General features: G+C 36.9%; 2 protein-coding genes across 5 annotated transcripts; one reads left to right on the forward strand and one right to left on the reverse strand.

The window, feature by feature from the left end:
- The first annotated feature begins 1,368 nt into the window (after positions 1-1,368).
- LOC306859327 (deoxyribonuclease gamma-like) lies at positions 1,369-4,811 on the forward strand. Of its 3 annotated transcripts, none has more exons than XR_013783296.1 (10): positions 1,409-1,487; positions 2,222-2,366; positions 2,456-2,544; positions 2,655-2,741; positions 3,356-3,468; positions 3,578-3,690; positions 3,779-3,936; positions 4,045-4,141; positions 4,214-4,475; positions 4,586-4,739. XR_013783296.1 is itself a non-coding variant. In XM_079400328.1 (9 exons), the coding sequence occupies exons 2-9, from the start codon at positions 2,223-2,225 to the stop codon at positions 4,358-4,360; spliced, it is 948 nt and encodes a 315-aa protein (XP_079256454.1). In that variant the 5' UTR covers positions 1,369-1,487; position 2,222; the 3' UTR covers positions 4,361-4,811. The 3 variants fall into 3 exon arrangements, 1 of the variants encoding a protein (XP_079256454.1); XR_013783297.1 differs by having other exon boundaries at positions 4,214-4,429; XM_079400328.1 differs by having other exon boundaries at positions 1,369-1,487; positions 4,214-4,811.
- Positions 4,812-5,304: 493 nt separating this feature from the next.
- Positions 5,305-8,002, reverse strand: LOC306859514 (large ribosomal subunit protein uL16-like). Of its 2 annotated transcripts, none has more exons than XM_079400571.1 (7): positions 7,408-8,002; positions 7,255-7,286; positions 6,793-6,851; positions 6,270-6,377; positions 6,017-6,155; positions 5,613-5,775; positions 5,305-5,532 (listed from the first exon to the last, which is right to left on the reverse strand). In XM_079400571.1, exons 1-7 carry the CDS (start codon positions 7,447-7,449, stop codon positions 5,377-5,379), a joined length of 699 nt encoding a protein of 232 aa, XP_079256697.1. In that variant the 5' UTR covers positions 7,450-8,002; the 3' UTR covers positions 5,305-5,376. The 2 variants fall into 2 exon arrangements, with proteins under 2 accessions (XP_079256697.1, XP_079256698.1); XM_079400572.1 differs by having other exon boundaries at positions 7,397-7,416.
- Between the last annotated feature and the right edge of the window lie 12,479 nt (positions 8,003-20,481).

Genomic DNA, 20,481 nt, shown 5'->3' on the forward strand with positions numbered 1-20,481 from the left:
TGGGTGCCATCTTATGAGGAATGAATAGCTATTCAATTATTAAACCCACCCAGCAGAGCATCAGTGAGTGTGTGATTGAAGATCTGCAGCTGATCTCCAGTCAGAGAGTCGCTGCTGCTCAGTAAACCGCTGATAAAAGAACCAGCGACTGACACCTCTGTTTTCATCATGTTCCCAGAGGCCATGTTCTTCACCAGAAAGATAAAACAGATAAAGTGAAATTACATGAAATTCCACAAGTGAAGGCAATAATTTATTCTAGAGATGATGTATAGGCTAACGCACCTGTAATTCGTTTTTCAAGGGCATAAAAGGCAAAAAACTGATTTTAATAACAAACCGACAAAAATCAGACCAACTGCAACTAGAATTTTAGCTACATGAACTCTTTGCAGAATAAAGCAGAACTTCTGAAACAATAACGTCACAGAGGAGAAGCAGCGCCATCGCCTGACAAATCAGCAGTCACGTGTGCAGACAATCGCTGTACATGCGTTTTATTGTTTTAATTATGGCAGTAGGTTATAATTATAATGTTTGACACAGATTTTTTTCTCTCTGCTAAACTAGGCTGATTTAAGGTCAAATAACCCGACTTTTAAAGTGCAGAACTTCTTTTTAATATATATAGTAGGCTTATAAAACGTGTCTAGATCAACTGTTTGAGTTGTGTTCTGTGATGATTTTTAGTGAAAATCTTTAGAATGCACTTAAAATGTGTTTAATTGAACTAGTAGCACATTTATTGGTTATTGGACGCATTATTCAATTAGATAAAATATTTATTCAACAAATTCGCAAAGTGCGTGAATAACATGCAAAACCTGCGGTTTTCAGAGGTATTCTGAGCGTGCAGATTTTGAGTGGGCCTGGCGATAAAGCCTATGATTTCAGTTAGTGTATTTTACACCTCATTGATTTGTCAACTTCACCTTTAATGAAGGTGGAGTTCACTGAACATTGCGCATGCAATTTTGCGCTAGTTGATGGGAAACTACATATTTCATAGGGAATAAACAATATTTATTTATTTATGTCTTCTCGATTAATCAATAGCTTTGCTGGAATTTGACAGACCTTTGTACTTATTGATTTAAAACTATTTTGCTTTGTTCTCTAAGTAGCCGCAGACACTTATGCAACCATGCTTAAGCAACTGTTTGATGTTGTCATATTGGGCTGAGCATAAAAGCAGTGCCCTTAACTAGAAAAAAACAGAAAGATGAGTAAAGAGTAAAAAGCTATGCACGACATAATTCCGTTAATTTTGTATAATGTATTATAATTCTATTGCAGGGTGTGGAAAGCCCCGCACTCCGTGCATTACAAGGATCGCTCCACCCCTCGTCCACAAATAGCCAAGCAGAAGAAGGTGTGTCCTCGAGCTTTCTGAGTATAATAGCACCAGTGGAAACTCCTCACAGCGGAAGGGAAAGAAAGAGAGAGAAGAGTATTGTTGAAGTGAAACCCAACACATTTCAAATAAGGTACGGAGGTTTTCTTTTCAGTATATAAAGCTTTGTATGCAGTTCTGCTACAGTTTGTGAGCCTGTTCTCAGTGGTGAGTTCCACGTTGTAGCTAGAAAAAGTTGTTTTCTTTAGAAAAATGTGTGAAAACAAACCTGTTGCAGGCTGTTTGAAACCCTCTTACCCCACAGGCTGTGTTTCAACATGTTATCTGCAGTCTGTATTACTGCCAATAACAGCATAGTCTATTAACTCCACAATCGCTCACTATAAGCAGACACATCCTGATCCCTGACACAGTCTATCATTAGGTGTCTACTGTCACTTTCAGATCACTGGTCTCACGTGAACAGTAGTCAAAACTGCTTTGAGCAGAACATGATTAGGTTTGTTAATCAGGCTTTGGGTCTTCAAAATCTTTTTATTGCTCTTGTGTGTTTTGTTTTTACTTGTTAAAGTTCAGATAAATTACTGTTTGAGGATAGGAATGGGGAAACTGGTTAATAATTGACAGATAAAAATCCTCTAAATATCTCCCAGAAGTTCTTAAAAGGAGAACTTTTCACACCACAAACCACAATCACAAGATGTTTTAGTGTTACTCATCAGTTTCAGCATCACATTTTCACAATAACTGTGTACAGTCAAATTAGTTTTTGACTATTATGTGATTTAATTCAGGTCTTTTATTCTCCATTGTTAACATTTCCCATTGAATCCTGGCGTTTTAACCACAGAGGTGTTTTTCATGCAGGATGAGCGGCAGACTGTTTCTCCTCACTGTCTCTATTCTTTCTGGCCCGCTGAACTGCTATGGCTTCAGAATTTGTGCCTTTAATATTAAGAGTTTTGGTGATTCAAAATCAGCCGATGCCAAAATCATGAATTCTATATCACGGGTAAGAGGATTAACATCACAGTGCTTTTTACTTATTTTTCTACTGTATAAAAACATCTCAAAATATTCTGTTTTGTTCTTTTTTTGCAGATTGTATCTCGCTGTGACATATGTTTGCTCCAGGAGGTCAGAGATCAGAAAAATAAAGCCATCCCGCGCCTGCTTGCTACACTCAACAGGTAGACAATATGCAAATATTAAAAAAACAAATCAGAAATCACTGTAACCAATCAGATTTAAGAGATGACTAAATGTTCAGTGCATAAATGCTGTTATATTTTTCTTCCAGACTTAATGATAATGATTATGACTATGTGGCAAGTGAACGTCTTGGGAGAACACAAACCTATCAGGAGCAATACGTCTTTGTTTATAGGTATGTCTTCTGCCCTTCTGTACTTTAGGACAAATGCATGCATGTGTATATAATATAACTCTGATATTACAGGTTTAATGTTTTAATTTATCAGTTGATATTGGATATTTAATTGTGATGCTCATTCCTCAAATTTTTGCATTTCATTTGCTCACATTTTAATGTTCACTTAAAGTTCTTTAAATCACTAAGAATTTAATAACATGACTACAAATATTCTTTAGCAAATTACAAAATTAATATATATTTTTATAGTATATATTATAAAGTTGTGATGGCTAAATGTACATGATGGCTAAATGTAAAATGATTGGTTTTAGTTCTTTGTTTTATTTTTTTATTTATTTAGACAAAATGGTGTTGAATTTTAATGTCAGCCATTTATCAGTTATCAACCATAACGTGAAAATAATTATTGGCTTATCATTATTGGCGTATCCCTAAAGGCATGGTATTAATAATATTGAATATTGCTTTATGAGATGTGACGTATGTCTTGCATTACTTTGATTAATATTAATATATTCTTGATCACCATACTTGGTTTAGAAAATTTGGGGTCTTGCGAGACAATTTCCCTCATTTCTGTTTTTTTTTTTTTTCTTATCACACAGGAAAAGCAAAGCGAAGCTGAGAAACCAGTATCAATATCCAGATACACAAAAAGGGGATGTAGATGCTTTCTCCAGAGAACCTTTTGTGGTACATTTCCAAGCCCCTAAAACAGGTAAAAATAAATAAGGAAAAGTTCGGTGCTGAATTTGTTCCAAGACAAATCATTATAAGCTGAAGCTTGATGATTTGGTCATGTGATCTCATGATGTCTCTGTTAACAGTGGCCAAGGAGTTTGTCTTGATCCCACAGCACACCACTCCTTCAAACGCCACCAAAGAGATTGACGAACTCTATGATGTCTTTGTGGACATTAGAGCACGTTGGAAAATTGAGGTATGATGATGGATTTCTTATTTTATAAAGAGTATAATATCTTGAGATCAAATAATGAACCTTTTTTTTTTTTTTATCATCTTTGCAGAATGTGATGTTCCTTGGGGACTTCAATGCAGCTTGTGGTTATGTGGCTAAAAAGAACCGTAAGAAGGTCAGACTCTTCTCTGACCCGTCTTTCATCTGGCTGATTCAGGATAACGTGGATACTACAGTGAAAGTGTCGACTGACTGTGCATATGACCGGTACGCTAATAAAACAATGATGTTTATGATTTGTATATATGCACTGCATATGGCCAACCTTGTGTGCTTGCTCAATATTTTACCATACTTTTTATGGTTAATCCTTAGAATTGTTGTGCATGGAGAGCCATTTCTCAGAACAATTGAACCATTATCAGCACAGCCGTTCAATTTTCCCAAGGAATTCCACCTTACAGAGATGGAGGTACACCAAAATCAGCATTGTTTTTATTTTGCACATTTTCATGTCATTTCAACTTCAGGTTGTCTGTTATAGGCTCTAGAAGTGAGCGACCACTACCCCATTGAAGTGGTACTAAAAACTCAGAAGTCCGGCTTCTTCGCAGGAAACGGCAAAGCTTCGTGTCTTCTGCCTACAGTGTTTACCCTGAACATCTTACTGCTACTGCAGATGATCATATGAACAAATGAAACTGAAGTGGATTATCCATATCTGGATGAAGAGGAGACTTTACTTTGCTGTTACACAGCCGTTATGTACTTGAGCTCATGCAGATCCACAACTGCATCTACAGAATGTGCTGGGCTGTGTTTCCCAAAAGCATCGTAAACTTAAGTACATCGTAGACCCATTGAAATCAATGGAGCTACGATCAACTTATACTTACGATGCTTTTGGGAAACACAGCCCTGGATAGCGATTGTGACAGAACATTGTTTAAGAGCTTCTATAAAATTGATCACTTTTACTGTCTGATTTTACTTATGAATCAAAGTAAAATGTGTTTCTGTAGATCGCTTTTGGAGAATTTTATCTTTGTAATAAATTGTAATTTTAACTGTGGAAATGTCTTATTCACACACAAATGAGGTAAAAAGAAAATCCACAGAAAACTATAGTGGCAATAGTCCCCTAATTTGGTTGGTTTTCATTACTGAAATATTTTCAGAACTACATTTTAAAGTTACTCAGAGTATTTACTCTAAGATGTACAGAAGTAGCAAAAGTCATGCTTTAATTAGCAAAGTCATGCTTGAAGACGTGGCAAAACAGGAAAGCATCCTGCAGAATGTTATGGTCTGATAAGACTGAAGTTGAGCTTTGCCCTCAAGGGAAAGCAATGACAAACTGCCAAATGCCCAAGAAATGCTATCAGCAGAAACTAAAAAAACCAAACCAAAAAAAAAAAAAAAAAAAAAACTCAAGGATGACAAAGCTCAAATCAACATGCATCCACTCGGGAGAAAATGTTTTTGAAAAACTGAATTTCATTAGATTCATTAGCCTCCAAAATGTTCCATTCTTCCCTTAATGGCAGTTAAGAATTGTAACAAACGTATTTTTTTTTTTACTCTAATGCTCCAAATTTTTTAATGTTGTACTAAAGTTCAGAAAAACACCAAGACTGTAAATCAAAGAATGGACTTTATTTGTGGTCAATAGAGCCTTGGTTCACACAGATGAATAAGTGCGAGTGCTTAGTTGGCGTGCAGGGCCTTCCAGCGGCTCAGGGGTCCATGGCTGGGGATGTACTTCACCCCACAGCCATCAGGGATCACACGCTTCTCTGCCAGCATGTCTTCAAAGTCGCAGGCATTGAACTTTGTGAATCCATACTTCTTGGAGATGTGGATCTAAGAAGAACGTAGACAGTAAATATACCACTTTCATACAATTATCTCCTAGATGCTGTTTTTAGCTTCATGTTACGTACCTTCTGACGGCCAGGGAACTTGAACTTGGCTCTCCTCAAAGCCTCGATCACGTGTTCCTTGTTCTGGGCCTTGGTGCGCACGGACATGATCACCTGGCCAATGCGCACACGAGCCACTGTGCCCTGAGGCTTACCAAAAGCACCACGCATACCAGTCTGGAGCCTAGAGAGGTGGTTAAAGATGAACTCACTCAAGTGTGGTCAAACAAAGTCCATTTTAAAAATAAAATAAGTAACATTATGTCTCAATGGTCCCTTAAAGGGCCTAGCACTGCACAGCTAGGCTCATACACCGCCAAAGACTTACTGTCTGCAGCCTTTGCACACCACACAAGTACAGACAACCTGTCTAGTCGGCTTAATAAGCTGCAGGTAAGAGTCACAGACCACACACACACGCTCACCTATCAGCTCCAGCACAGGATAACATTTTGTTGATACGGATAACATGGAAGGGGTGCAGGCGCACGCGGATGTGGAAACCATCTTTACCGCAGGTCTTCACCATATACTTGTTGGCGCAGATACGGGCAGCCTCAAGAGCTAGAACACAAATGAACAGATTAGAAGGGAACAAATGCAGACTATATGGATCAGAAGTTGTTTGATGTAGAATACTGAAGGTATTAACAACAGTATTGTATGAAGATGCCTCACCTTCACTGGACAGCTGCTCATATTCATCAGATACCATGTGAGCACACATGGGGAACTCATCCACCTTAGCCTTCTTCCTGCCCAAGTCGAAGATCCTGATCTTGGGATCTGAGTTTGGGAGAGGGATGAGCTCAATCAGAACAATTCTTGAACTGATTCAAGAATGGATGATTTTGTTATTGTCCATGCATTCAACATACCCACATATTATTCAGTGAATTTCATTTGTGATTACTCTATGATTTTAAAAGTATTAATTTACTATTGAATCAAAAAAGCTAATTATGAATCACTTTAAACAACCACCATGTCTTGGGAGTTTAACTTAACAAAAAGCAATAAAATGATTAAACATGCTTTGAAATCAAGAAAATATATAACATAAATTCCCATAATTTCAATGACTTATAATTCCTTTTTAAAGCATTAAAAAAAACTGATTTTCCAGGTTGTCCATAATTGGATTTTTGGTCTACACTTTCATCATAAAGATACTGGTTAGAAGGTTTCCTCCATAACTTACCAGGAACACCTCGACAGAAACGGGACTTGGGGTAAGGCTTGTTCTTACAGTATCTGTAGCTGCAAAAAACGACTGAAAATTAGCAAGAGTCAAAACCACCGGTACACAACTAGATAATACAAGCACAAAAACGAGATGTACACAAAGCTGATCACTCCAAATATAACATGTTAAATAGATATTTAAATTGTCCCACAACTACAGTTGCTGCAAATGGCTACATGTCAATCAACATTAAGTGCATAACCGGCCGCTAATTTATGAGTTTGACATAACGGTTTTCAAATGGTCAAGAATTTTATAACGCACTTTATTAAAGCCAAAATTGTCTCGAGCGTTAAACACAGAAAGCAGCGTGGGTTAAGTACTGTCGCTGCTGAATGAGGCCGGCGTGCTGCACATGGTTAGCGGGCCCTGCCATTTTACCTACGGCGTTTTTAAAACACCAAATTCACAACTTACCAACGGGCTGGACGGCGGCCCATGGTTGCAATCTGTAATATACACAATAACGATGACTTTAAAGAAGAGAGTGTGCATTCATAAGTGAGTAAATTAAGGATTTTTCGACATATCTCAAGAGAGCGACGCAGCGCGCTCTTACCACGCACTCACCGAATGGAAGAAAGGAAGAACTCTGAATTTCCACTGCGTCATAATACACCGAGTGAAACTACTTCCGGTTACATATTTGTGCTACATTTATACTATTATTAAAAACAGATTTTATATTCCACTTCGCAGAACCAACTGCTATCAATACAGTAATTGATATTAATAAACGCGTGTAGGCTATTAGACAAATTATCCTTTGTAATTTCCTGCTCTCTAACTCGAATGTGGACTTTGTAGTTCTGCGCTCCTCGTGCTGCTGGTATTTGTAGTCCATTAGAACGATCTCGAGTGTTACCAGGAGCATCGAGCCCCGAGGAAAAATATCTTATACCAACATGAATAATTATTTTCCTCACAAGCAAATGAAAACAAACCGTGTAGAAAATAAACTGTAAGCTGTAAGTTATTTTACGTGCTCAGTGAACGTTAGCTTGTAAAGCTGTTAGCGCTACAGTTGCAGATAACAAAAATAAACTAGAGTAATAATCGTTTTAGTAAGAATACAACGTGTAAAAACGGTCAAAATCATTTGTCTGATTATTGTCACTTTAGACAACCCTGGAATCGCCTCAAATCAAGCAGCCTATTTGAAAACACAAGAGGGCGACAAAGACCTTCAAATGCATCCACTGGTTGCTCGAGGGAGCGCTGTTGCTTTGTCCTTCTCCAGCTCGGATGTGGTAATGAAATCCCTCCTGCACACTCTTAATTTTTTTAGAGAGGAATGACCTCATATCTCTGAACTGTGGATAATGAGGACCAAATGCTCGGGTGGTCATTGGAACCCATGAAATCACAAATATTTCCTCAAATTCTGTGTAAAAATGACTTGATATTTACAAAAATCCAGTTTCTGCTCCAACATTTGATAGAAATGTATATCACTAAAGCAGCCATACTGCAAGAATGTCCAAGAAAGAGATTTCATTCAGGCCTTGACAAAGATAATTTATAATCAAAGGAAACATCCACTCTATCCGAAGCTGAAGCCAAAGCTCTGTAAACAAACTGAAATATATTCCTGGTGTCGCTCTGTGTTCTTCAACTCACTGTGGCAAGCAGACATTCTTACCTTAGATGGGGCTGTGCACAGGTCAAGCCAAGACAAATCTACCTCCTCATTCATTTGATCGCAGAACTGTTCCAGAGTCAGTCTAGACTGGTCAACTCCCACAGCAAACAAAGACTGGAGATACAGTACAAAAGAATTTTGGTCTAAGGTTTTTGCATATATCGTAATAATATTAAAGAGATAAAAAAGAACAATTTTGAGCCATTTTCCATAGATTCCCTATTGACATAGCCTACATAGTGGTTGATTTATTGATTGATTTATGCTTTAACTCAATGTCACAAACAATTCTGGGAGATTTTTCATTGATTTCCTCGTGTGAGTTTACTTGATGAATCAGACAACTGTTGCAGTTCTTATGTTAGAAACATTCATTTTTAAAGCACATAACAGTTTCCAAACTCACATTTGAGGTTTCCCTGTGTATTTTTATGTTGTAGAAAACATGACAGTCTTTTCAAGTAAGTTTACCACAGGTATTTTTTTACTCATATATCATAAACCGCTATTCTAAAAACCCATCTGAAATTCCTAAGGTAATCCATGGTGAATTCCACATTGGCTTACAAACTGAGGTCATGACAAAACAGGTCTTTTATGGGATCTTGATGCACATATGCAACGTAACCACCATGGTATTTCTTTATTGTCTATTGTTACTCAAAACATGACAAAAACTACATGATCCAACTAAGTGTTTTTGCATCTTTTGAATTTTTTTTTGCCCTTGTGGTTCTCTTCATTTACATTTGGCATACAGTATCTCACAGAAGTGAGTACACCCCTCACATTTTTGTAAATATTTTATTATATCTTTTCATGTGACAACACTGAAGAAATGGCACTTTTCTACAATGTAAAGTAGTGAGCTTGTATAACAGTGTAAATTTACTGTCCCCTCAAAATAACTCAACACTCAGCCATTAATGTCTAAACTGCTGGCCACAAAATTGAGTACACCCCTGAGTGAAAAATGTCCAAATTAGGCCCAATTAGCCATTTTCTCTCCCTGGTGTCATGTGACTCGTTAGTGTTACAAGGTCTCTGGTGTGAATGGGGAGCAGGTGTGTTAAATTTGGTGTTATCACGCTCACTCTCTCATACTGGTCACTGGAAGTTCAACATGGCACCTCATGGCAAAGAACTCTCTGAGGATCTGAAAAAAATTATTGTTGCTCTACATAAAGATGGCGTAGGCTATAAGAAGATTTCCAAGACCCTGAAACTGAGCTTCAGCACGGTGGCCAAGCGGTTTAACAGGACACGTTCCACTCAGAACAGGCCTTGCCATGGTCGACCAAAGAAGTTGAGTGCACGTGCTCAGCGTCATATCCAGAGGTTGTGTTTGGGAAATAGACGTATGAGTGCTGCCAGCATTGCTGCAGAGGCTGAAGGGGTGAGGGGGTCAACCTGTCAGTGCTCAGACCATACGCCGCACACTGCATCAAATTGGTCTGCATGGCTGTCGTCCCAGAAGGAAGCCTCTTCTAATGGTGATGCACAAGAAAGCCCGCAAACAGTTTGCTAAAGACAAGCAGACTAAGGACATGGATTACTGGAACCATGTCCTGTGGTCTGATGAGACCAAGATAAACTTATTTGGTTCAGATGGTGTCAAGCATGTGTGGCGGCAACCAGGAAAGGAGTACAAAGACAAGTGTGTCTTGCCTACAGTCAAGCATGGTGGTGGGAGTGTCATGGTCGGGGGCTGCATGAGTGCTGCCGGCACTGGGGAGCTACAGTTCATTGAGGGAACCATGAATGCCAACATGTACTGTGACATACTGAAGCAGAGACTGGGCCGCAGGGCAGTATTCCAACATAATAATGACCCCAAACACACCTCCAAGACGACCACCGCCTTGCTAAAGAAGCTGAGGGTAAAGGTGATGGACTGGCCAAGCATGTCTCCAGACCTAAACCCTATTGAGCATCTGTGGGGCATCCTCAAACGGAGGTTGGAGGAGCGCAAGGTCTCTAACATCCACCAGCTCTGTGATGTCGTTATGGAGGAGTGGAAGAGGACTCCAGTGGCAACCTGTGAAGCTCTGGTGAACTCCATGGCCAAGAGGGTTAAGGCAGTGCTGGAAAATAATGGTGGCCACACAAAATAGTGACACTTTGGGCCCAATTTGGACATTTTCACTTAGGAGTGTACTCACTTTTGTGGCCAGCGGTTTAGATATTAATGGCTGTGTGTTGAGTTATTTTGAGGGGATGGCTAATTTACACTGTTATACAAGCTGTACACTCACTACTTTACATTGTAACAAAGTGTCATTTCTTCATTGTTGTCACATGAAAATATTATAATATAATAATGTAATATAATAAAATATTTACAAAAATGTGAGGGGTGTACTCACTTCTGTGAGATACTGTGTATGGTCAAAGTGTGTTATGGTGATGTTTTTAGTGATGATGGGGAACTCACTCTTTAAAAATGGTATTGTTTCCTTTTATCAAACCACAAACTAGGTGTGGGGCTTCAGTTACCACACCCAAAAACTTCACACATCAGTGTAGAAGAGTTGCATGGACTCATATATTGCACAGCATCAGTTTTTACTCACAAGTAGAATGAGTTTTCACATGCCATTTTGTCTTGGCCATTTTGATTTTATTTGAATAAAATGAAAACTAAAAGACTTTCAAATCAAGTGAGCCAATATTTTATTCACAATAGAACATAGAGAATATAACAAATGTTTAAACGGAGAAACTTTACACTTTTATCCACTAAATGAGCTAATTTCAAATTTGATGCCTGCTACAGGTCTCAAAAAAGCTGGCACATGGGCAACAAAGGGCTTAAAAATGCAAGAAATTTTGAGAAGATTCAACTGGGAGAACATCTAGCAACTAATTAAGTTAAAAGTTAAAGTTAAGTTAAAGTTAAAGATGGGCAGAGGCTCTCCAATCTGTGAAAGAGTGCGGAAAAAGAAAGTGGAATACTTTAAAAACAATGCAGAGGAGATGATACAGCGTGATAAACATGCCCCCGTCCCAACTATTTTGAGACAAAATTGTAAAATTTCTCAGTTTAAACATTTGTTATGTTATCTGTGTTCTATTGTGAATAAAACGTTGGCTCATGTGATTTGAAATTCTTTTAGTTTTCATTTTATTCAAATTTAAAAACTACCTTAACATTTCTGGAATTCGGGTTGTAATGGTGTAATTTAAATGTGCAAAAATGTGAGAAGAAAAGGAAAATGAAGAAGAGTGTGGCTCATGAATCATCAAGTTAAAGAGGAACTAAAAACTTGAGGAAAGGGAGAACTATATGGTATAAAAAGGGCTGGGTTGGATATTACTCATTACATCCATTTTTTTAAAACAACAGATTAACCAGCATGGAGTGGTTTACTAGATGATTTAAATTGGTCTATTAACCTGACCATGCTGGTGTTTAGCTGGTTTTGCTGATCCTCCAGCTGAAACATGGCATTGAAACAAATTAAGTGAGCTTTTTTCCCAGAAGGACTCTATAGAATATATAATTAGTCATTTGATTATCTCTTGGATAATTTTCCATTCGGCTGTGTTGAAAAGTCATAGTCTGGTTTAGAGCCCTGTATTTCGACCCGGGCCCGACAGGCCCCGACTTTTTTTACGCCTCTAGGGCCGGGCTTCGGGCCAATTTCCACGTCATAGTTCAGACGCGGGCCGGGCCTCGGGCCTTGTTTTGGGTTTCTCCTTATTTTTATATTGTAGACATCTATCGATTAGTGATGAAAAAAAATTGTCGCGCTGGAGGAAACAACACGAGACCGTGCCGTGACTGAGAGCAGCTCGACGGTGTTTAGTTTCCTGCAGCAGCAGCAGCAGCGAGTGAAAGTGACGTCAGCGCAGCTGAAGAGTTCTGCATTCAAATGCACGCAATAGGCTGAAGCTTGCTGCAAAGCCCCAGCGAACAGAACCATGAATGTGTCTGCGGGAAATAGTAAGGAGATATTTGAATTATCTAATGTTTTCTGAGTCCATGTCACAAGGATGAAGTTGCTGATCCTGACTCGCTGTCTTCTCATTAAACGCGCCTTTAGAGAGAAATGCATCTTTATTGATTATGATTAAGATTATAATAAAAGAGTTTTTGTTTTCGATTTTTTTATTTCATTAAGTGATAATTTAAAGCTTTCTATAGATATATTTATTATGTCGAGGCATGTATTCGCTCAGCTTCGGTTCATTTTTGTGAAGCGCTCCTGTTCAAGACGGCAGAAAGCGCATCATGTTTGTTTTCTTTGTTTTATAAAAGAACTACCTTTTGTTGGTATTGTGAGTGGACACAAATACAAGTAGAGCCTTTACTGGTCCGAATGATGTATTACTCTTACCTTTATCAAAAAATAAAAAGACGATGTAGGCTATTTTAATTTGTTTCCACTGAAGTAAATCCAAGTGTTTGCGCTGGTGCCTCCATGTCCTGCAGAGCGCGCTTTAGCTTCCACTCTCCGCACAAACTTAGATATAGGCTTTAACGTTTAAACATTGTTATATACTTGAACTGTTTTAGTATATCTATAGATTTTATTTTAGGCGAGTCATGAATAAAATAAAGCAGATTCTTCTTCTTCTTATTATTAAATATTATATTAAAATTAGGGCTGTCAATCGACTACAGTTTTTAATCTAATTAATTACATGACATGGAATTAATCACAAATTAAATTTGGCTGTGATACCCCTAAAAGAAAATAAGTAGACATTACAAAAAGAAGCTTTAAAGATATTTTTTAGATTCAACATAAAATTAATTATACATTTAGGCTTCAATGGCCTAGCATGAACTATTGAACATAAAAGAAGATATTTTGAGAAACATTTCAGTATTTTTTGTTCATACATTGAAAGTCATTGGTAACCAAAACAGAATTTTAATTTTTAAACTATCCCTTTTTCAATTTAATTTAATTTAATTTAATTTAATTTAATTTAATTTAATTTAATTTAATTTAATTTGTGAAATGATATTCTAAATAAGGAACTAAATCTGTTAGTAGGTGGCGGTAAATGTCTTAAATGAATAAGTAATTAAAGGGATAGTTCACTTCCTTCATCTTCAGAGCACAAATTAAGATATTTTTGATGAAAACAACAATGCAACTGAAATGTTCCCAGGCCCAGAAACATAGTAAGGACATCGATAAAATAGTCCATGTGACATCAGTGGTTCAACCATAATTTTACGAAGCTACGAGAATACTTTTTGTATGCAAAAGAAAACAAAAATAATGGCTTTATAATTGTAGCTTCGTTAAATTATGGTTGAACCACTGATGTCACATACACTGTTTTACCGATGTCCTTATTACGTTTCTGGGTCTGGGAACATTGTTGTTTATGCACGGTCAGAAAGCTCTCTGATTTCATCAAAAATATCTTAATTTGTGTTCCAACGATGAATGAAGGTCTTACGGCTTTGGAACAACATGAGGGTGAGTAATACAGGACAGAATTTAAATTTTTGCTTGAACTATCCCTTTAAGTCATTCATTCATTCGATTCATTCAAACGGCTGATTCATTCAAGACTTAAGCAAACGGCTCCAGTTACGAAGTTCAGTTCAGTTCTGCTGTAGCTTTATAGGTAACATTCTCGTTGGCAAAACTGATCAAAAACAGACAATACTGTGTTTAAAATATAACACAATATTAACTTCTTATTGACTGAACTGTTGTATAAAATCACATTTGCACTCACGGGACAAAACCAGCACTCACGTGATATTGCTCTTGCTGCTTGTGTAATATGTTACACAATAATATGCTTGTGTATTATCATATGATTTAAATATAAGATCTATCTATCTATCTATCTATCTATCTATCTATCTATCTATCTATCTATCTATCTATCTATCTATCTATCTATCTATCTATCTATCTATCTATCTATCTATCTATCTATCTAGGCACACCCTTTTTTTCTATTTCCTTAGGAAGACAAAAAATAGATTTTGTGATGGCACAGAGAAACTTGATGAGCTGGCATATATAGCATCACCTTTAACAGGAAGTGAAAATATATCTGTTGCTATGGAGATGACCACTAGTTTATAAACAACAAAAGCCAGAAAAGCCCGCAGCTAGAGTATGACACATCATAACTTTCCCGTCTGCTGTTCTGCAGAAATCAGCAAAGACAGAAGAATTCCCTACATTCTCTGTTCACTCACCATCTCTAGTCTGATGTGTGGAGGGTTGCTCAGCTCAAACCTGTGCTGACATGTCAGTTACCATAGCCATGAGATCATGTGATGTCATCCTGGGTCACTTAAAAGCACATGTCATAACGGAGTGTATGAAGAGGCCCTGTCTTCAGGTTTCATGTTTTTAGTTCAACTGGGATGGCAGGGAAAAAATGTAAGTTACAATGCTGTGCTTGGAGGAAACAGCACAAAAGGAAATGAATTGTGGACAAATGCACAATAAATGTGGGGGTTGCTTCAATTATGAGCACTTTCCCCCTGTTTGGTTATTTAAAACAAAAACAAAAATAGAAATAAAAATAAAACACACTTTTTACACTTTCATTAGTTTAACTGATTTGTCCAACAGCAGTGAGATTTTTTTTTTTTTACATTTGTTCTTATAAATGAATAGCTTTATTAATCAAATATAAATTAAAGATTTCCATTTTAAATAAATGTTGTTTCAAAATTTCTATTTATTAAAGAATCCTGAAAAAAGTATCCCAAACAATTTTAGCAGCACAACTGGTTTCAACACTGATAATAACAATAAATATTTCTTGAGCAGAAAATCAGCATATTAGAATGATTTCTGAAGGATCATGTAAAACGGAACAACTATAGAGTAATGGCTGCTTATTTAGAAAATAAGAATTAGAATTAGAAAACAGTTCTTTTAAATTGTAATATTTCACAATATTGCTGTTTTTTATGTATTTTTGATCAAGTAAATGCAGCCTTGGCGAGTATTTGCATATACATATAATACTTTTATATTAATAAAAAATCATGTAACAACAAATTCACATTTTTTGCATAAACAAGTATAATATTTTAAAATAAAAACCCGCCCTTGGGATATAAAAGCACACATCTAAAGAAACATCCTTTTAATATATACGAAATATTTGGAACGTATACACACATTTATAGAAAGTATATACAGATGTATATTGTGATTTGCAGATGTGGATATGTGTGTGTGTAAAGAGGTGTGTAAATGTGTCATGGGTGGTTTATCTCAAGTAAAAGAAAGAATCTAAACACCTAAAAAGACACAGTGCAGTAAGAACATCCATTCTCCGTTGTAACCTGGTTCTTGGTGTTTGGAATTGAAATTGTGAAATTTAGACAACTGTGCCAAGTTTTATTGCTCATTGCACAATGATTTGACACGTAACAGACATGTCTATTCTGTGCTGTCTTGCAGTCAGTGTTCCCTTTGTGAAGTAGCTTTACTGTTTAGTGAGGACATAGCATAATTTTGCATGATACACGTATGTATTTTTGGGATTGGGGGTATAATTTACAGCCCTGAAGGATGAACTGTCTGGATTCTTGTTCAGACAGTTTAATTTGCAGTCTAATTTTTAAATTGCAGTTTCTCACTCTCATACACGAGTAGAGCCTGCTGACGGGGGGCAGGCGGTCTGAGCTCCACATGTGGTGAACCCGATAAACAAACACTGCCAGCACTGCCATCCTCCTCTCAAAAATGACATCATTATTTATCTGCCTCAAACATCTGCTTTGGTTATTCAGTCCAGATGCAGGTATAAAAAGGGTGTCCCTGTTTCATGCAGCTTCAGTACAGTGTGATGTAATGTGTGCACATATGTGTTTTATAAAAAGAATGAATTACGTCATAATTATGATATGCATACAGCTTGTTCATTTCACACTTTTGCACAACAGCATCCTTAATATCTCATAACTTCATCATAATGTATTTTTTACACACACACACACACACACACACACACACACACGTACACACATTTATTTTTTATTTATTATAATTATTAAAACAATTATTATTGATCATAAAAAAAGTAGTGCGAGAATGAGAGATTCGTCATTGATAGCTGCGATGTTCTTGACCTCCTCCACATTCCTCCTCCCAAATAAGGATAAGGTTGCTGACACACTCTCTCTGCCCTTTTCTTGCTTGTTCTTCTTCTCTTTCGCTTTGACTCACATATGAGGACATAGTATTCTCAAATACAGTAGCTAATGTTGGTGCACAAGCGTTAATAGAGATCATGCCTTTTATTGTGGCCCATGTATATTATGCAGTTGATTTTGTGTAGATGCTGGATCAGATTAGGGGAGCGTGTGAGCAAGTGAAGCAGCACAGAGAGGATATTTTTGTTATTCCTCTGAGGCTCGGATGTGTAGTTAGGCACATGTGAAGATGCAGTGAATATGGGTGGGGGTCTTGAGGCTAACATTAGCTTTGCAGGGCCCCGCAGTTTACTGAACCCTGTCTGAATGTAAAAGAGACATGCTTTACACAAATCAATTTTAATACCAGGGATGTGGAAAATATTGAAACTTTCCAACGTAATTTTGATTATTAATGATTCATTATTAAATACCAGTTAAATACCAGAAATTTTTTTTTTTGAGGCATTCCAAAAGTATACAGTTGTACGGTACTGGAACATTTCGTCATTCGTACCACTCCACTTATCTGTGTTTGCATGTTCTGGATGGACAGTCTGTTTGTGCATTAGTGGTGGGGATTTTTCAGTGACTCTTTCCGAATGGTACAACCTTACGCAAGTAGGTGTTGACAAATGACTCTCTTCATGAGTGATTCTTTGAATCATTCATTTAACCAATTTCTTTAAAATACACAGTTTCTTTCAGGAACATTTAAGGCTGTGTCCCAAATCACAAACTCTCTGAGTAGGTACTTTTTTGAATATGTAATTTCTTCACGGCTGCTAAAAATATGTTCTATGGTATGAATGTGTGTAGTATGAATGTAATGTGGAAGTATTACATTCACCACCAGCATCAGTTGCGTTGCTTCACTGCCATTAAACACTCTTCTCCTGTAGCCTCATGGCATATAGCATCCATCGTATGCACACTCCAGAATTATCTGGGTATTTATTGCCTACACTATTTTATTCATACTGTGAATCCAGACATAGTTGAAAAGTATGCAATTTAATTTTCAGCCACTGATTAATTTAAAAACAAAAAAAGCGCCTGTCTTTATGAATGAATCATTGAAACATTCACTCAACTGACTCATTCAAATACACTCAGGAACAAAGCACCACTGTGCGTTGCTCAGAGATGTGATAGTTTAATATATTTTGGCAATTTTCCCTATTTTGGAACCACCATTTTTGTTGATGGAGCACAAATAGAAACATTTATTGGCAATATGACTAAACAACCTTACTTCATATTTATTAAACCCTTGTACAGAAGAAATATTACACTCACTGTTGGTCTGAATATCATCATTAGTGATTTGAACATAGACACGAGTTAGATATATTTGTTTGATATTACTTGATTAAAAAATAAGGTATTCTACTCAGAAATAGGCAATGCAATAATCAAATGATAGCCAAATATGTTTATTTCCAAACAAATAATAATAATAAAAAAATCTAAATCTGTCAGCCAATTCCCTTTGACCTAAAATATTTACTTGTAATATTTTAAATGAATATTTAACACATTTGCGTGTTCACCGTTCTCTGATGTTGGTTAATGATCACAATACATGCAGGTGAACAAATAAAATATTTAATCTTTTTTAGTAAGTGTTTTTCTTTACTGTATTTTTTTTATTTTTTACTTATTTTATTTAGTTTTATTTTAATTTATTTAACTTTTTGTTTCTTTGTATGTTTTAGATTGTTATGATTTAATTACAAAACCAGTTTGGGAAACTCTGTTTTAGATTATTAGTATGCATTATTTTCTGGTTCCCCACATAAGGTTTGCTGATGTCAGTATCAAATAAATTTCAAAAATTTGCAAGGTAATTTCAAGAGAGAATTCATTTCCACCAGCCATAGCATATCACTATGCAGTATGCGCTGTAACCATCCATGGTATGTCCAGAAGTAAACTTTATATAATTTTACTATTGAGTAGGTATGAGAATGTACAAAACCAAATTCCTCATCTGTTCAACAAACATCAGCTCTCCTTCCTCACTGCAGGTCTGAGGCCCAGCGAGCTTCACTCTGCAGGGGATCATCACTCTTTATTTTACTGCAAACAAGTGATGTAACTTGCAGTCGGCCAGTCCACCAAAAGCGAAAAATTACAGCTACCGCTCATAATGTTTATACAGTCTTTACACAGCAACATGATTTTAGAGTTGTTTGAGGCATGGCTGAAATAATCTCAGAGGCTTTCATGATGGACGGTTGTTTAGTTCTCTGTGAGAGCAGATCTCTCTCTCTCTCTCTCTCTCTCTCTCTCTCTCGCTCTCCTTATCTCTCTTACCTCCACAAACACAGCTTACCATATATGGCTGTGTTTGTGGAGAGGAAAAGGGTAAGTGCGTGTCTCCGCGTTCAGTTGTACAACTTTGCACCATCATGTGCCTGCGCATATGAGTGTTTGAATGGGTTTGTGGGAATAGGTCGCCATTTAAATGGCTTTTGAATGAGAAAGAACAAGAACGAATTTGTGGGAAGTATTGAGTAAAAATTGATGAGAGATTCTTTGGATGATTCAGAGTTTACATAGTAAGCTTACCTTTTAAAGACATCATGAATCAAGTCAGCCAGTGATGAAGTGAATGTAACACACTCACAATGACTCACATTATACATTACACTGTAAATTGAAAACCTGCGGTTTTCAGACATAAAACGTAATGTTTACTGCAAGCACATTGTTTTATATGTGCATATTTGCGATATGAAATGCGCTGGAAGGCAGGGTGTGATGCAATGTGTTATTTGTCAAGCTTGCTTGCCTATGCCTGCGTCTCACAGTGTTCTTAATATGGTCAGACTTCCCAGTTGGAACGAATCAGAGTAAGAGAGAAAAGAAAGAGAGAATGTAAGGAAGAAAAGTGGGAGTCTCAGACATCATGACCGCCGCTCTGAAGGTTATTGTGTCAGGTTGACCCTTGTACAGTCAAACCTTCTGAGCGTGTCTCAGCATCTTCCTTGAAAGCAACATAAACAGACGGCTGTAAGCTCGGAATGAATGATCACGTGCAGATCATGTTCACTGAATGCCATTATCTCGATCCCTCAAGACATTAATGCCTGTTTTCACTTCATTGTTGAGAATAAACTGGGCCTCATTTTTCACCCTACAAAGATTTCGCACACTGCATTTACTGCCAAAATGTCACATTTCCGCACCTCAGGGGTAAATATTCACTGTCAGTTTGTTTACCTTTCCTTCTTCCCACAACATTTTTGGATGAATGTAAGCAAACCGAATTAGTGACACATCGTAATGAAATTCTTGGCTGAAGCCAAAACCCTTTAATTATGAATTCTATTAATGTTATATTATCTAACAATTAAATGATTACAATTGAACTTCCTTCAATTTATGATAACATTATGATATCATAAAAAAGTTAAATATTGTTTAAATAAAGGCAGGGTCTGACTCCACCCTTCATTGCCCACGTTGGTACAAGTAACATATTACATGATGCTATTTGTTACTATTTATTTAGTGCAAACAGTATCTACCCCTATTTACACTCCTCTAGAATTTTTTGCACTCTTTGAATAGAATAAGTTGACAACTGTATTGTAGTTACAGTGTGTATGTGTCAGTGTTGATGAGAGAAATATTGACTTTAAACAAACGCTAACTCAATTAGGAAAAGCATAGGAATGCTAAATTTATAATCATGTTTGACTGCAATGTGTTAATATCTTTGGTGAGATTATTGCAGTCATGCACACATTGTTTGTTTGAAATTCTCCTTGCACATCTCATCAAAATGGAAAATGTGGGCTCTTTCTGGCAAGATATTTTCATTAGTATGTATAAACCTGGATGGTTTCATATG

Source organism: Barbus barbus (assembly GCF_936440315.1).
Source record: "Barbus barbus genome assembly, chromosome: 40".
Lineage (NCBI taxonomy): Eukaryota > Metazoa > Chordata > Actinopteri > Cypriniformes > Cyprinidae > Barbus > Barbus barbus.

Bases quoted from the DNA above. Each gene is read 5' to 3' on its own strand.
- LOC306859327 (XM_079400328.1), top strand. From the start codon at position 2,223: ATGAGCGGCAGACTGTTTCTCCTCACTGTCTCTATTCTTTCTGGCCCG. The intron at 2,367-2,455 runs GTAAGAGGATTA...CTTTTTTTGCAG, and splicing joins TCATGAATTCTATATCACGG to ATTGTATCTCGCTGTGACAT. The intron at 3,691-3,778 runs GTATGATGATGG...TCATCTTTGCAG, and splicing joins GAGCACGTTGGAAAATTGAG to AATGTGATGTTCCTTGGGGA.
- LOC306859514 (XM_079400571.1), bottom strand. From the start codon at position 7,449: ATGACGCAGTGGAAATTCAGAGTTCTTCCTTTCTTCCATTCG. The intron at 6,378-6,792 runs GTAAGTTATGGA...TCCCAAACTCAG, and splicing joins TTTCTGTCGAGGTGTTCCTG to ATCCCAAGATCAGGATCTTC. The intron at 5,533-5,612 runs GTACGTAACATG...CGTTCTTCTTAG, and splicing joins AGTTCCCTGGCCGTCAGAAG to ATCCACATCTCCAAGAAGTA.